Consider the following 17,209-nt stretch of genomic DNA (forward strand, 5'->3'; position numbering starts at 1 on the left):
TCCCATAACTCCGCAATGGAATGTTGTAACATATAAAAACTTAAGGGGTTTTATGATCAATGGACGGAACGTGCTTTTTTGTTTTTGGGATAGGTACATTAGAAGAGCTAAAATTTATCACGAAAGTGTAATTGAGCCAGTTTTTAGAAAGTATGATCGAGTCCTTAAATTTATCATGAAAGTGCAATCGAGTCTTAAAATTTTCAAAAAGTGCAATCAATGGAAGGATTTGATTTCATCGATTTGACAAGTTTTAAGACTTGATTGTACCTTTTCAAAGTTTTAAGACTGAATTGCATTTTCTCACAAGTTTTAAGACTTAATTGTACTTTTTGAAAATTTTAGAACTCAATTGCATTTTTGTGATAAGTTTTAAAACTTCCAACGCACTTATCCCTTATTTTTCTATCTGAGGTTCATTGAGGGGTTGGTGGGGATCTGTCCCCTATATATCATTAAATAATCCATTGATCTACGATGTTCACTCTCCAGGGCAGGCTCTAGGAGGTGTGGTGTCTCAAATCATAAAATATGGATCTGAGGGTACTAAACTATCTCATTACATAACTAGATCGCACAACTGTAGTCAAACTCGAACAAGAAAGCACAAATTTTTTGGAAAGTTGAGTAGGGCCTGATGCAGCGCATTTAGATCCTAGAGAATTCCTCGTTGATGAACTCAAACTGAGATATGGGGTTCTCACAATGGCTAACGTCATTACAAAAGATGACACCACAACAAAAATTAGCATTGAGATCAGTAGCATGAACAATGTACAGCGACCCTAGTAGTAGCAAGATGAAAATTTCAATCTTCCACTTGCATAGTCAAAGTTGATTATGATCGGACATACTTGGCAAGTGAATTTCACACGTTGCAGCATCCGTGCTCCATCCGCGGTAATGAATTCCGACTGGTTATCCTGTGACAAATGAAGGAAACTATTGAGGGCATCTTCTTCAAAGTAGGCTCCTCACTCTTCGTCGACGAAACCCCTGGATAATTTGATACCTCGTTACTGGGTAGACAATCAAGCACAGTGGCAGCGGCAGCCTGGAATGGTCCGCTTTCCGAATCTAGAAGAAGCAGGGATGCCAGTAAGCCACCTTCATGAGCAATACCAGATTGCTTGTGTTTAATCCTGAAATTAAAAGCATGTTTACTACGGTGGAGCAGTAACAAAGAATATCTCGCAGGCTAATATTGTGCAATTTTGAGGAAGAATAAGTCCAACAACTAGATTTGTCGAGAAGCCATGGCGAAAATATTCTATGAATTACAAGGTAAAGACATTGAATTCATATTCAGATGCTGAAAAAGGTGGACTGAAATTACAGCAATTAAACACGCGAATCAAAATGGCATCTTCTATGTACTCACATGACAATCAACCTAAAAAAATCTATGGATCGTTTAGTGCTGCAGTATAGAGAACGAACTGCACCCTTTTGAACAATAGCCGGTATACACAATAAAAAAATTGGACAACAAGAATTGTAACATTACTCTATGCTCCTTGCCCAAAAAGAAAAAAAACATTACTCCATGCTGTTGGGCAGGGAAGCTTACGGCAGCAATAATTCAAGGCACTTTCGTGCTGACCTCTTTGCTTTCATGTTAGTACATATTGTTAGATAATGTCTCGAGTTTAAATCGTTTATGGATATTTATCGGTTTGTTAAAGAAAAAGATAAGAAAATCTTTTGCAGATCAAGATGTGGACTTGATATGTGCGGAGTTTGACCGAATAAAGGAAAACCCAAGTGAGATTGACTTGCCTTGTCAAAGTACTGCACGTTGGACTCTTCTTATCAAAAGGTTGAATAAAGACAAGTTACAAGGGCACGCATATATTCTGTGAATAAGAAGGCAATTCGTGGGTACCAATCAATCAGTCAAAGTTGTTTTCTTTGACTCCTTAAAGGGCACGAACAGGGAACAAAAGGGTTAAGACTCCTCTAGCAGAAAGTTGCCGCACGAATAGTGGACGCGAGAGAGCCGTGGGTTCTTGAACCGCACAAGAAGAATGACGACTTCGTTGGTTGTTTGGTTGAGATCTTCTGGTCGCGACTTGAAGGGCGTACAGTGAAGTTCTCTCTAGGACGAAGGTGACGTGCTTGATTTAGCCATACGTAGAACAAACAAGATAATTATCGGATTTTTCTCTGTGAGTTTTCTGAGTAATTTCTCTGTGAGAGACTGTAAGATAATATTTGTGGATTTCCTCTGGGCTTAAACTAGATGTGGGAAATACTCGAGTGTATGAGCGATTGTAACTTTGATTCTTCGATTATAGTGAATTATATTGCTGACTTTCCCTGTGGACGTAGGTACCAACATTCGGACCAAACCACGAAATCGATGGTGTCCTTTATCGTTCATCGTAATTTCTCTGGTGATTTCATGTTGACTTATTTGCAAGATCCATTAGTATTTTCGCGTTAATATCTCAACACATATTATATAGAAGAATGAGAATTTAATGAGCTTCTACTTATCATTAAATCAATGTATGAAATTCAAAAAATGTAACCTTAGCTAGGAGAGGCTTAATATCTAACTAGAGAAGCTTTCTGTCAAAAGCCAAATTGGCGGTAACATGAATCTATGTTTTATCTAATATATTTCTAATCATTGTATGTTAAGCACATCAGGACAAATTCATTAATTCATCCAGATCCGTCAATATACAATAAGACAATGACGGCAAATTGTGAAAGCTATATCACTTTGGGGGAAATTACCAAAAAAATCCTAAACTTATTGCATTTATGTCAATTCGGTCATAATCTTTTTAATTGTGAGAGTTCAGTCCTAAACCTTTTGACCACTTGCCAATTCAGTCCTAAACCTTTTAATTATGCTAATTCAGTCCTAAACTTTCTGAAATTTTGCCAATTTAGTCCTAAATCTTTTGAAATTTTTTCATTTTAGTCCTAAACCTATTGTTTAAGCAATTGGCCGGAAAGACTAAATTGGTAATTTGTGAAAAGGTTTAGGATTAGTTGGCAAATCTTTAAAAGATTCAGGACCAAATTGGCATACTTGAAAGGTTTAGGATCGAATTGGCTTGTTGTCAAAAGGTTTATGACTAAATTAGCACAATTGAAAGGTTTAAAACTGAATTGGCACAAGTGCAATAGATTTAGGACTTTTTGAATAATTTTCCCTCACTTGTGCGATGAATGGAAACTGAAATTGCCATTTTGATTAGTAACACTTGTGTGCGAGGGTAAAAAAGCCAGCGATGTCACCTTCCAGCCATTACTTATAATTATCGATGTTCACCGCAAGCTGCATGTAAGTTACATAAACATTGGTAATATGAAACCTGTTAAATAAGTCAAAGATATGATCTAGAGATATGATCTTGATTCTTTCTACATGATACGAGATATGATCTTGATCCTATACGATCTTTTCCTCATCTTTAGAATAGTTCTTGTATTATAAATAGAAACAATATATGCTTTTGATCTTTTCCTTTTCTTTAGCACATATCTTGAAGTGTATATAAAGAGATTCATCTTTGTAAAATAGAGGATATAGAGAAACGATCAATACTAAAACTACTCTTTCACTTCTCTCGTCTCTGCATCCATTTATCTTCCTGTTATTTTTTTTATTCGATCCTTTTGTCCAATTTGGTATCAGAACCTCTTTGGCGAAAGCCCTCTTTTTTTTTTATAGAAAAAATAATGGTTTTTGCATCAGCCCCTCCTACTTCCTTTGTTCCCCCCATTTCCACTAAATCTACAAATATTTCATTTGTTCTCCTAGCTCTGATTACTCCAAATGTAGTCTCCACTCCCTCAATCGGTGAGAGATTCGACGAGACAAATTTTGTGGGTTGGAGAACTCGTCTAACTCCCTTCCTCTTGGCTTCCCAACTTCTTTCCATTATGGAGGGCACCGAACAAGCTCCACCACAGTACATCCAGCAACAGGAGAGCAACGGCACCACAACATCAACTCAAAATCCAGCATATACAAACTAGTTAGTTAGAGACCAGACAGCCCTTGGGTGGATAATGGCCACCTCCTCCACAGCAATCGTCACTCAATTATCTAGACATCGTACCTCGGCTTTAGCATGGGCATATCTTTCATCGTCATATGAGGCTCAATCTTCAGCTCGGGCTTCATCTCTCCGAATGCAACTGCAAACAATTAACAAAGGCGGAAGATCGATAAAAGAATACATACAACAAGCAACTGAAATCTGTGATCAACTCTTAGCCATAGGTGAGATTATTTCTAAAAATGAATATCAAACTCATCTATTCCGTGGTCTTGGCAGTGAATACGACCAACTTGCTATTGCAATTTCGGTGCAAACTCGAGCCAATCCACTCTCCCGTGAGGACATTCATGGTCTCCTCTTATCTCATGAAGGCCGGATTGAACTATCCGATTTCAACAAAGCACAATCACCACCTGTCACCTTTGCAACATACATTGGAACAACACCATTCTCAACCAATTCGAGAAGTTTCTCCCGCACTGGCCGACACAACTCTTCAGGTCTCTATATAGGGCAGCAAAGTGGAATTTTACGCACTCCCAATTCGGCACCAAGTGGTCGTGGTCATGGTTGTAGTCATGGCCGCAACACTATCTATTATCAATTACGCCGATGCCCAGGCCACAAAGTTGCTACGTGCTGGGAAAGGTATAACCCACATTTTGCACCTCCATAAAATTCTAATCACACCCAATTTGCCAAGCCAAATCAGCTGACATATTATCCACCTGCAACCCAAACACAAACTCAACCCCAACAACTTGGATCATCTCCTCAAGCATACTACAGTTCTCTTCCCCCACCTGTTAATCATTGTACCCCCTTTTAGCTCCGCCACCATCTGCTCTTGTTGCTGCATCGTGGTACCAGGATTCTGGTGCATCCCACCATATCACCAACAATGCCACTATACTGTCTAATGCTACCCCATACATTGGTCCTCAATAGCTCATTATGGGTGATGGAGTCTCTCTTCACATCACTCACACAGGTACTCTTGAACCTACTTCATCCACTCCTTATCGCCTTTCAAATGTTTTAGTTGTCCTTTATATCACTAAAAATTTGTTGTCTGTCTCTCAATTTGCCATTGAAAGTAATTGTGTCTTCATTTTTTATGGCACTGGCTTTCGTGTCATTTCTCTTCAAACCGGTCAGATTCTACTCTAAGGCAAGCTTGAAAATGGTCTCTACCTTGTTTTGCCATTTAGTTCCACGGCGTCTCCGTCAATATTTATTGCGACTCCTGCTATTTCATTTAATCTGTGGCATCATCGACTCGGCCATGCCTCCTCCGATGCCATTACTAGTCTACTACGATCTACTTAGATGAATTTTACCAAATCATCCTCCAATTTTTGTACGGCATGTGCTCTTAGCAAGAGTCATCGCCATTCCCATCCATCTACTAATTCTCGAGCATCTTCTCCACTCGAACTTGTTCACTTTGATATATGGGGTCCTTCTCCTATAACGTCTCTCAGTGGATATAGATACTATATTTGTTTTACTGATGACTTCTCTTGTTTCTCTTGGTTCTATCCTCTGAGTACTCATGCGCAATTGTTAAACACCTTTATTGCGTTTCATAAATTTGTAGAAACTCAACTTCAATGTAAAGTGCAGGCAATTCAATGTGATGGCGTGCCTGAGTTTCTCTCTTCGACATTTAAAACTCACCTACTTCAACATGGGATCCATCAATGAATATCATGTCCCTATTCCCCATTTCAAAATGGCACGGTGGAATGCAAGCATCGTCACATAGTCGAAACTAGATTGGTTCTCATGAATCAAGCTAGAATTCCGCCAAATTTCTAGGAATATGCTTTTGAGACTACAACTTTTCTGATAAATAGACTTCCGTCAAGGGTCATTGGCAACATTAGTCCTTGGCATACACTTTTTCGGACACCGCCTAATATTTCATATTTGAGAGTTTTTGGTTGTGCAGTATTTTCGTATCTGCGGTCTTATGCCCCTCATAAATTGGCCCCACACTCTCAAGCTTGCATTTTTCTTGGATACCCTCCAGGTTATAAGGGTTATAGGTGTTATTGCCCACTGAACGACAAATTTTATATTTCTGAAGATGCAATCTTTGATGAAACCTCATTTCCCTTCAGTACTATGTCTTCCCCAATGCCACCAGCTCCAACTCCAGACATCGTGTTTGCCTCTACCTCAACCACCTATGCTATTTCCAGTACAAGAAGCTTCAGTGCAACCACCTCCATCAAAATCACCACCAGATACGTCTCAAATAGCTCCTGCGTCGATTGTTTTACAATCGGCAACAAGTGTTCTTGCTTTGAATGATTCACAGTTGTCACCCAGTCTTCCTGCTTCTACTCATTCGATGGTTACTCGCCTCAAGGATGGAACTATTCCACGCCGGACTATCAGCCATCAATACACGTTTGCAATGATGGCTACAGCACATCATTATATGGAGCCTACATCTTTACTCGAGCCTCTCGTGATCCTAATTGGCGTGCAGTAATGGAAGCAGAATATACTACCCTCATAAAAAATGGCACTCAGGAACTGGTTCCTACTCCTCCTCATGCTCAGCCAATTGGATGCAAATGGATTTACAAAGTTAAGCTTCGAGAAAATGGAACTCTAGAACGATATAAGGCTTGGCTTGTCGCTAAAGGATTCCACCAACAAGCTGGAATTAATTACACTAAACTTTTAGCCCTGTCATTGCACTATCATTGTTGTTGCAATGAGCGCCGATCATCTTTATCACCAGCCCATCCAACATCAGAAAAGTCATGAAGAGCTTTGGAAGGACCACGAGTGAAAAGGATACCAAGGCGAAGAGTATCTGTTAAATAGCGTAGTATACGCTTAACGAATTGCCAATGAGCAGTTGTAGGGTATGGAGAAATTGACATGCTGTATTAACATAATACGCAAAGTCAGGTATGGTAAGGATCAAATATTGAAGGGCACCGACTATGCTGGGATAAAGTAAAGCATATGGTAAAGGATTTTCGTGTCTGCTAGAGAGTGGTTCATCAGTTGTGCATGGCGTAGAAACTCCACGAGCATTTGTCATTTTGATTGCTCCAAGATTTCATGAGTGTACTTTGCTTGATGTAGAAGTAGTCCTTCAGAAGTTGATTGAGCTTCGACACCAAGGAAGTAGTGAAGTGGACCCAAGTCTTTAATTGCAAATTCAGTCTGAAGAGCAGCAAGGAAAATTTCCGAAGGGAGCATTAGGAGAGCCTGGTAGAATAATGTCATCCACATATACTAGAAGTATGATGTTGTAGTGAGTGGTGTGGAGAGTAAACAACGAGGAATCTGCGCCTGACAGTCGAAATCCAAGGTCAACGAGATAGGAACTTAGTTGTTAGCACGAGGTGCTTGCTTGAGGCTGTAAAGGGAACGATGAAGATGACATACATGATGAGGCCATGTGGGATCAATGAACCCTGGAGGTTGTATCATATAAACTTCCTCATTTAGGTAACCATGTAGAAACGCATTGGAGACATCGAGTTGTTTGATGGGCCATCATCCTCTAGAGTAGGCAACAGCAATGACAGTGCGAATAGTGACTGGCTTTGCAATCTTATTTCTTGGTGTTCTTGCAAGCAATGAACTATGGCTCGTTCCAGTACGGAAGCTGAATATAAATGCTTAGCTGACACAACTGCAGAAGTTATGTGGATTGAATATCTATTGAAAGATCTTCGAGCTCTTCCACAACATCCACCAACTCTTTGGTGTGATAATTTATCAGCTTTATACCTCACTGCGAATCCTGTATTTCATGTTCGAACAAAGCACGTGGAAATTGATTATCATTTTATCCATGAACGCCTAGCCCGTGGATAGATCAACATTCATTTCATTTCATCTATGGATCAGCCCGCTGATATTTACACTAAAGGTCTCTCTTCCACACGCTTTAAACTTTTGAGATCCAAGCCAACTGTTTGTTCCGCGCCGTCAACTTGTGGGGGATGTTAAATAAGTCAAAGATATGATCTTGAGATATGATCTTCATCCTATACGATCTTTTCCTCATCTTCAGAATAGTTATTGTATTATAGATAGAAACAATATATGCTTTTGATCTTTTCCTTTTCTTTAGCACATATCTTGAAGTGTATATAAAGAGATTCATCTTTGTAAAATAGAGGATATAGAGAAACGATCAATACTAAAACTACTCTTTCACTTCTCTCGTCTCTGCATCCATTTATCTTCATGTTATCTTTTTTTATTCGATCCTTATGTCCAATTAAACCCAACTCACATTCTCAGCAAGTACAGTCAGGATAGCCGCGCTTCCCTCCTGAACTTGGTGCTCAAGATGCTTCTCACGCTGGTCCCCTTCTCCTAAAGGAGGAGCTTGCAAGTGCTTCACCAAAGTAGGTATCGCTCCATGTTTTGCCATAACTTCTGCAAATCGCTCTACCAAAAACACAAAATAGACTCAGCCACCGAAATTAGACTTATCGATCAACACTGCACTAAGCAGACTAATTGAGCATTATCTAATATGAAGGAAAGACAATAGATCATGATTGATGCAAAATATGAAGTCGCAGTGTGATACCCTCGGTAACGAGACGAGCGAACAAGTAGTCGGCGTCTTTAGCCGTGACCCGATCAGATTGCTCCCAAGAGAAGGAGGGAGTGAGGATATCGATCCTCGGGACCACCGGGCCCTCCAATGATTTGATAACGCCCGTCTCCATCAACCGGTTCACCTGAGAGAGGAGCTTCTCACGAGCTGGGTCAAGCTGGCGCTTCTTGCCCGTCTCCAGCAGCCTGTTCATAGCGTCACGATCCGTCATGTTTGTTCCTTCTCCCTTTACCGCTTTTCATTTAAATGATCAATACTTCATGAATCGGGTGATCATGAATTCAATGAATAGGGCCAACCCTATTCAACAGCTGAGATTTTAGTTGCCTCATAAAATGCGGAGCATTTAATAATCTTCCCATTTAGACAGTGATGCAAAATGATACTGAGGAATGTGGCGGATTGGCATACTTTAGGATCTCTTTCCAAAACAATGGTAAACTACAAGTTCTGCTGATTTACAAAATTGCTAGAGTTTTTGTTTGGTATAGTTATAGCTGTGTCGTACTCAAGTCGAGCCAATTTCGAAAAACATTATAATTTGTCGTAACCATCTAGAGATATATATGTTGTGGCCGTGAGATACTAGTCAAGCACCACACGTAAGAAGGAACTTTATAATATTACCATAAAAAACCATCTAAAATTTGTTGTCCAATCAGCGTATGCCGCGTCTAGTTTTATTTTACCTTCTCTATTTCACGTAGTCTATATATGACTCCGCGTTTAAAAAGACATTTGACTTGTATTTTGTTCTAGATTGAAATCTCTAATGAAAAATATAGCCTCATAAGCAAAAGCCCCTCTCATAATGAATCCTCTAATGTGTTGAGGATGAGTATATAACGCAACTTGAGTAGTAAAGTCATGTGCTATGAACGCATAAGTAGGTAAATAGTACATTTGTTGAGCTCGCAAGGAAGTAATAATACCTAAAGAGGTTAGAGCAAGGCCTAATTAAAAATGAATCGAATTATTGATTGTGTCATGAAGACCTTTATGTCTACGCCCCAATCGGCCCCTTAGAAGAATATGTGCTTCTGCAAGATCTTTTATAGCGCACCCAATCTCGAAATTAGTTCTAACATATGATCGGTCATGAGAAAAATAAATGCAATAGCCAAATGATGATGAGCAATGTCAGTCAACCATAAATTTTACATTTGTGAATGGAATCCCTCTAGAAGGGTTAGAATGGCAGTTCACGATCCTTTCTTTCCCTTTGATTCTCGTTTTGGCTAAGCTGGATATTTCTTTCCTAATCCAAGTTGGATTGGACCAGCCAAACAACTTGCCTATTCAAGGGGAAATTTTCAAATGATCGTAGTGCAAATGAGCCGAAATGCATTGGCCTCGCAAGCACCTGGCGAACCCAAAATATCTCCTATTCAAGCTCCATAATCAAGTGCTTGGACTTTCAATTTGTCTAATCAAATCTTTTTACTTTCATAAATTTTCTAATCAAGTATCCCCGACGCTAATGGACATGGCCGTTGAACAACACCTGAGTATGACATAAATAAGATTTGTCAATGTCAATGCCATATGGACACCATCTCGAGATGAAATCCGTTTTGACCCATATTCTTAAGACACACTAATATTCTAAAAAAATCTATACAAGTCATTTAACATATTTTAAGCTCTTCACATGTATATGTTACCTAGATAAAAACTTCACATCAAATAAAATAAGCAAATTAAACAATAAAAAATAGTAAAAAAATATATAATATTACTAAAATACTTTAATCCAATAAAAATGATAACTTTTCGACACAACACGGTATAATAACATGGTCCAATATTAGGTCCAGTGTGGGTGCGCATGTTCGATTGAGCAACACGCATGATTGGAGTCAACTTCATATGTAAATCGTTCGAGATGTTGATCATTCATGGGTTAACAAATATGTTACAAAATGATGGCAAACCTAACCCGAGTGATGAAAATGTGTGGCATCGTTATTGAACGTTTCGACAAGTATCATTGGAGGAATCGGGATCCATCCATCTCGACAATTCTCGAGGGGATGTGTATAATTGCTATGTATCCAATGTACTTGGAAGACGTATATGCATCCCCCTCTGCTATTACCATTTTAACACCCCCCCCCCTCTCTCTCTCTCTCTCTCTCTACATATAACTGCCGTTGGACTAACACGAACAGAAGCGCCCCACATTTCATCGCCATCAAAGCCTGCAACCAAAAAGGAAAACCAAGCTTTGTATCCCCTTCCTGCATTTGGTAGCAAATAAACACAGCTTTGACGTTCACGCAAAACAATCTCGTAGGTTAATACACGTTCGACCAACGATTTCAACTTTCTTCGCATTCATTCTAATTCATGAAGCTTTGCTTTAGCCCTACCGATTGATCTATATTTATCTCAACATTTTGTGTTGGTCGTTCAAAACATTGGAGTCATGTTCAACTCTCTACTTTTGCTGTACTTTTCACTACGCATTGCCATTACCTTTCCGCACGAGTCATCAGCCACTGCGATCAAATGGTGGCACTGAACGTTGAGTCTATCCTTAAATGGCAGTCGGCGGGCAATGGTTGGTGGCAGTGGCGGCAAGCGGCTGTGGGCTGCAGCGGCGGCGACGGCGGTCGGCGAAGGAAGCGGACGGGTGGCGGCGGCGATCGACAGAGGCGGTAGCAAGCAATGGTCGGCTACCTGTGACCCAACCCAAGTACAACGATGTCTTAACTTTTTGATGGGTCGAAAATGGGTTATACATAGAACCCATTTTCGACCCATCAGATTTAGCTTCAATTTTTTGGTCTCATTTTTAGTGGGCCCTCTAAAAGCTGACAACCCATATATAACCCATTTATTCAAAATATGGGTCAAAATGGTTCATGAAACCCATATTGACAACTCTAGCCAAAAGCCCATTGTGATACTTGTTGGGGCAAACAATACGACCTAGAAGGGGGATAGAATATGGTGAGTGATGATACTTTAAAACTTTTCGCAAAATACCAAATCATCTTCACACCAGATGGGGTTAGATGCAAGTCAGTATGTGTGAAGCTGGTATATAAATATAGCGAGATAGATAGATCAAAACTATAAAGAACTTTTGCGGAATATTAAACACTCTGCACTCAAGATGGTAAGTCAACGTAATCAGCACGTGTGGTGATGTGCATATATAAAAGATAAGATAGTGAAGATTACACAGAAATATGTAGTGGTTCAGCATAAGATTAAACCTACATCCACTTTCAAAGCTAATAGCCTAATATCAGCTGGATTTCACTAGTAATCCGCGATGCAAATTACAGCTGGCTAGTGTTGTTCTCATTACACTATATATCGCACTATTAGGACACAAGCAGTTGCACTCACGCTTGTACATTTGAATACATTGCTATTATAGTGCCAAACCAAATATAGAGAGCAAAACACATATATCAGAACAACTTGAGCTTGTGGAAGTGTTTGCAGAATGCCTAAGTCTCTCTCCCTTCTTCTTGGCATCTTCTTTGTCCCTCAGATATTGGTCTCTCTCAAGATAACCATTGGAGAGCTTTATCTCCTCAATGTATTCGTTGGAGATCATCAGCAAAGGACAACTAGCCGTTTGAAGTCATTGGGAGTCCTGTTGCATGGAATCATGACTGCTGCTGCAGTCTACTCCCTTGTTAGGCGGGTTCCCTTATATAGTAACTATTGTAGCTGCCTCAGAAACTTGTCAATTGCTTTTCTGATACTCAACCCAGTTTTGTAGCTGCAGGACCCAAAACTCCAACGACTATATTCCGAGCCATCACTGGTCATAAAATGATGCGTGCCTCACTATCATCAACCTGATACATCAAGAACTATCACCAGTGCAGATTGATCATGACTAGATTGACCATCTTCAGTGATGACACCAACTATCTTTCATGATGTTAGGAACAATGATCTTTCTATTTTGACTAGTACCAAGAACTTCCAAGAATATCATCTCTCCTTTCAAGCTACCATGATATACCCTCACTGGTACTTGTTCTCCCAAAAGTCAAGTCATAGTTTCTCATCCTTGTTGACATGTAGGATCATTGATGATGATAACAGATTTCACCATCTGCACTCATTATGGTAAACATTAAACTAGAGATAGTTTGGTAATCATCAAAATACTATAGAGATGTGTTCCAACAATACTTGGTGTGGGAATTGCCAAAGCGGATAATACCTTGAGTGTATTAATCGAAGGATGTTGCAGTATGGTATTAGAGTGGAACCCCTCTAGTATGTGTGTCATTCAGGGACAAACCACACGTAAGCTGGTGGGCTTATATCAATTTGGCATGTTGACAGCAAAGAATGATAACACTATTTTTAAAGAATTATGTTCCCCGCAACGTTGTTAATGATTACCGGCAAAAAATTTCCAAGATACAACAAAGTCTTGGAATGAGAATATCATATAGCAATTTTGATATTTCTCCAAGAACTCTAAAAAGGGAAACAATTGGAAACAATGGTTGTATTTTTTTTTAGATAAACAAAAATGGAAGTTGAAGTAAGTAAATATTGAACAGAATCGCTTAATATAGAATAGCGAAAAGAACACAACATTTCGTATCTGTAAATAATTCAACTCCTTCCAGAGACACTAATTTGTATGCTTGTGTGATTGAACAAACTTGTCTTGAGCATTCCCAAGCATTTCGTTAAATAGTTACCTTCTCCTAAAAAATAAATTTTAAAGTGGTTACATGAGAGCTGTGACTTCTTACCAATCGGTAACTTTTGCCAAAAGAAAATATATGTCTACTTTACTAGTAACTTTCCCATGTTATATTTAATTTCTTTTATGTGACAAAGTAACTCTCAATATGTCCCTATCAATAGTAACTTTTTAAGCAAATAATAAAATCTAGCAATTTCTTTAGGCAGTTAGTATATTTTTCAGTCGTATGTTCCTACATAAAAAGGTAGTAAAATCTCCATGTTTTACAAACTTTTTATTAAGAAGCTAAACTACACCACGTGAGGAATTGGTCACTTAACTATAGGGTGTGACTTTTCATATGAAAAACAAATCAAAATCTAATTAGCAACTTTTCAATTGGGTGAGTGACTTTTCATATGAAAAATCAGATAACACGCAACACATTCATATAAATAAGGGCTAAAGTACACTACAAGATTTAAGTTTTATCCATAATTTAGGCGAAAATTAAATGACAAATCGTGGTCTTTCAAATTGATTTTGATTAAGAAAATTGGAATACCCAATTAACAACATTGCACTTATACTCATACTTACCTTACCAAAAAAAAAAAACATTGCACTTATAGCAGATGACCGACCTTCCAATTCATTTCCCTTAATTCCGTTAGAGCTATTGATAGTGAATAACTCGAAAAGATGCATCTTCTTCATCTGAAATTCGAAGAGGAGAATCGCTGCGATAGTTTTTCAAAGGCCATGGTAACATTGCTTAGTGAAGATGGAGAGTAATGTCATCACATAGTGAATCACAATCACAACAAAGTTGGATACTGTTAGTGAAAGCACCTGCTAATGAATGTCCACATTACAGATTGCGGTAGGAGCACTGATTGGTGCAAACTTCGGAGTCATCGGCGAAGGATCCTTCTCCAAAGTCGAAGCCGATCTGCTCTTGACGTTGATCTGCTTGTATGTAGTGGCATTCGCGTGGTCGTGGGGTCCGCTGGGGTGGTTTGTGCCGAGCGAGATCTGCCCGTTGGAGATCCGGTCGGCTGGCCAAGCGATCAACATCTCAGTCAACATGTTCTTCACCTTCATCATCGCTCAGGGGTTCCTCTCCATGCTCTGCGCCCTGAAGTTCGGCCTCTTCTTCTTCGGCGGCTTCGTTGTCATAATGACCATCTTCATATTCTTCTTCTTGCCCGAGACGAAGAACGTGCCGATCGAAGAGATGAACAGAGCGTAGAAGGCGCATTGGTTCTGGGGAAGGTACATCCCTGACGAGGCCATCATAGGTGAGGACCCTGAGAAGTAGACATTTTTGCAGATAGGAGTACAAAGGAAGAAGCTTACTGGTTTGTACCATTCAAGGAGGGAACACCGATCGGAGGAACGATTTATTTGATTCTCTTCCTCCGCAAAAACATGTGTACGTCTTTTTCTTTTGTAAATCATCTGCACATGTTATGCTAAAAGCAAAAGAGTAGCCTCTGCTTGTCTCGATTTAAGTCCTTTCTCATTTTGTTATTCCTGTAAGTACAGCAAAATAACAAGAAGATATGCCAGCCCAGGTAAATACGTCACAGCAGATATAACGTGTGATTTTTTTGTGGCTTTTTTCCAATGTACAATCAACTTAAATGCAACTGCCGTTTTCAAGTTTAGGTTTACAACTTCTAGACGATATGCTTGTAATCATAGCCCATGGCTTTTCTTCGGAAAAAAAGAAAAAAACAACTTCAACTTACCAGAGTAGTAAAAATAACTGAAAATCCAAGTATCAAATTCTTTTAAATACCTTCAATAAATAATAATATAGTTGTATTCATTGGCTGTATTAAAAATGATACTGCATAACAATTTCTTCCTATGGATGTTGGTTTGTTCTCATTTTGGGATTAGGGAAAATTTGATACGGTTCTTGCTCAAAGCATGGGTCTCACTTAACGTCCCAGCAAGCGAATTGGTAGAAAAAAGCATTTGATAGCATGTCCGAGAAGCAACGACGCTTGACCTATTGATTGAATAATCACCAGTAGAATTTATCATACGATCACTACCGAATTTCTTGTAGGTAAAAAGATGTAGTAAGCCTATCAAGGACGATGAGATTTTAGCCATTGGTCAATTGAGAATTTCAAAAATTAGATCTTAATCAACATCAAACCAGGTTGCAACATGCAATTCTAGCAAAGGAAAAAGACGAGCCTTGCATACACACATCTTTCGTGCTTGAAAAGGTAAGCAAGGTTTCGACCCAAAAAGAAAAACAAGATGAAAATAACTATGCTACGTTAAGTATGGACTGTATTCAATCTATGGAATATTTAGCTATAGAGTATAACAGAGCTCAAAGATAAATATAGCTGGTCCACCATTTGCCTGCTCCTACATCAGGAGCCCTGCCAACTTTCTCAAAACCCCATAACGAGCCAGAGCCAAAAGAGATCGCTGTGCTCTCACGGCTTTTGCGAGTAGGGAAAATTAGTTACCACTTGCAGAAAAATGATCACGGATTGCTGACACAGTTCCTTGCATTAGGTGAGAGTACCTGGAGAATTGCAAAAACTATATTAGCAGGCAATGCAACTGAAAAATAATATACTAAGAGGCAGTTATAAATTCAAGATTGTACGACAAAACCGATTTTAGGAGGGTGGTGTAAGACAAGTAATATATGTCTTTCTCAGTACACACAATGATGAAGACGTGCACAATCGGCAGCAGTTGAGCGTTAAGAGCAGACGTATCACGAAGACAGACATACACAAAAAATTAATTTAAACTACTAAATAGCGCTGTCCTTTCTCACTCAACCAAATCGCGGAAGATGGATTTCATTGCTGAATGGACTACCTCTAGCATTGCGCTTGAAACATAACAAAGGCTGAACCTCACAAAAGTAGCAAGTTAGAAAATTGTATGGCCAGGAGAAGTACCTCGATTCCTTTCCTCATATTAATTGGCCAAAGCTCGTAAGAGTCAACCCAAATGAAAGTTTCTCACTAGCAATCCTTTGTGAAATTACAAATGCAGCAAGCAACAATGGCAAATGTATGTACTTGAATGCAAACACAGGCAACAACTAGACACCTTATGCAGAAACTCCAGATAATACTGTCAAATCTCCACGTGGATGAAATTTTTCTGAGGATAACAATAAGCATGGCTTAAAAATTCTAGATGAAAACCCGAAATGTCTTGCGGCTCAATGTTGGGTGAAATAGGTTGGATTGTGGCCACTTGCAATGAGCAATCCCTTGCAATGGCAACCAGGGTGACACTAGCCTGCTTAGCCAAACTCTGGGGCTTTAATGTTGCACCCTTTGGCTTTAGAGTGATAGTGGCACAAAGGGATCAACCACTAGTGATGTGAGTTTTGGCTATTAGTAACCACTTGTAGATTCTCAACTGCCCAACTATTAGTGATGTAAAAGCCAAGTGACTCGATCCTGAGTTTGTGAGCCAAGAAATTTCACGTGCAAATGTGACCAGAATGTAACCCCATGCCTTAGAATTCTATCGTGATATAATGTTGAGTGCTGGTCAGACATGAAACAGGATTTATTTGTGAAATGTTGTGTTTGTGTAGTCTGCAGCATCTCTGAACACTATTAAAAAGCTTGTTGCATGTATGTACAGTGCCTTAGCCAGCCATTACTGGAAAATGGTATAGATACCAAGCCAAAAATCATTCTTCTGGTATGCAAAAAGCCTAGCCTTGATCAAGTTACCAAGCTTGCCAGTTGCCAAATAGTCACGTAATTTCCAAGTAGCGGAGACCTTTATAATTCTTCCAATACACCAACTTCAAAAGATTTATCATTCTTAATTATCTCGTTAGCAGAATAAACTATATAAGTTTAGAAGTCCAAAAACTGTTGAGATTACATA

The 17,209-nt window shown here is 39.2% G+C and overlaps 1 protein-coding gene across 1 annotated transcript in view; it reads right to left on the bottom strand.

Annotated features, from left to right (window-relative positions):
• Positions 1–14,419: 14,419 nt before the first annotated feature.
• LOC115744853 (ARM REPEAT PROTEIN INTERACTING WITH ABF2-like) overlaps positions 14,420–17,209 on the bottom strand; it is a 31,561-nt gene continuing 28,771 nt past the window's right edge. The window contains exons 20-21 of the mRNA XM_048280122.1: positions 15,808–15,866; positions 14,420–14,619 (exon numbers count right to left, since the gene is read on the bottom strand). Coding sequence (XP_048136079.1) covers positions 14,420–14,619; positions 15,808–15,866 — 259 coding nt within the window. The remainder of the gene's footprint in view (positions 14,620–15,807; positions 15,867–17,209) is intronic.

Source organism: Rhodamnia argentea, chromosome 6 (assembly GCF_020921035.1).
Source record: "Rhodamnia argentea isolate NSW1041297 chromosome 6, ASM2092103v1, whole genome shotgun sequence".
In the NCBI taxonomy this organism is placed as follows: domain Eukaryota; kingdom Viridiplantae; phylum Streptophyta; class Magnoliopsida; order Myrtales; family Myrtaceae; genus Rhodamnia; species Rhodamnia argentea.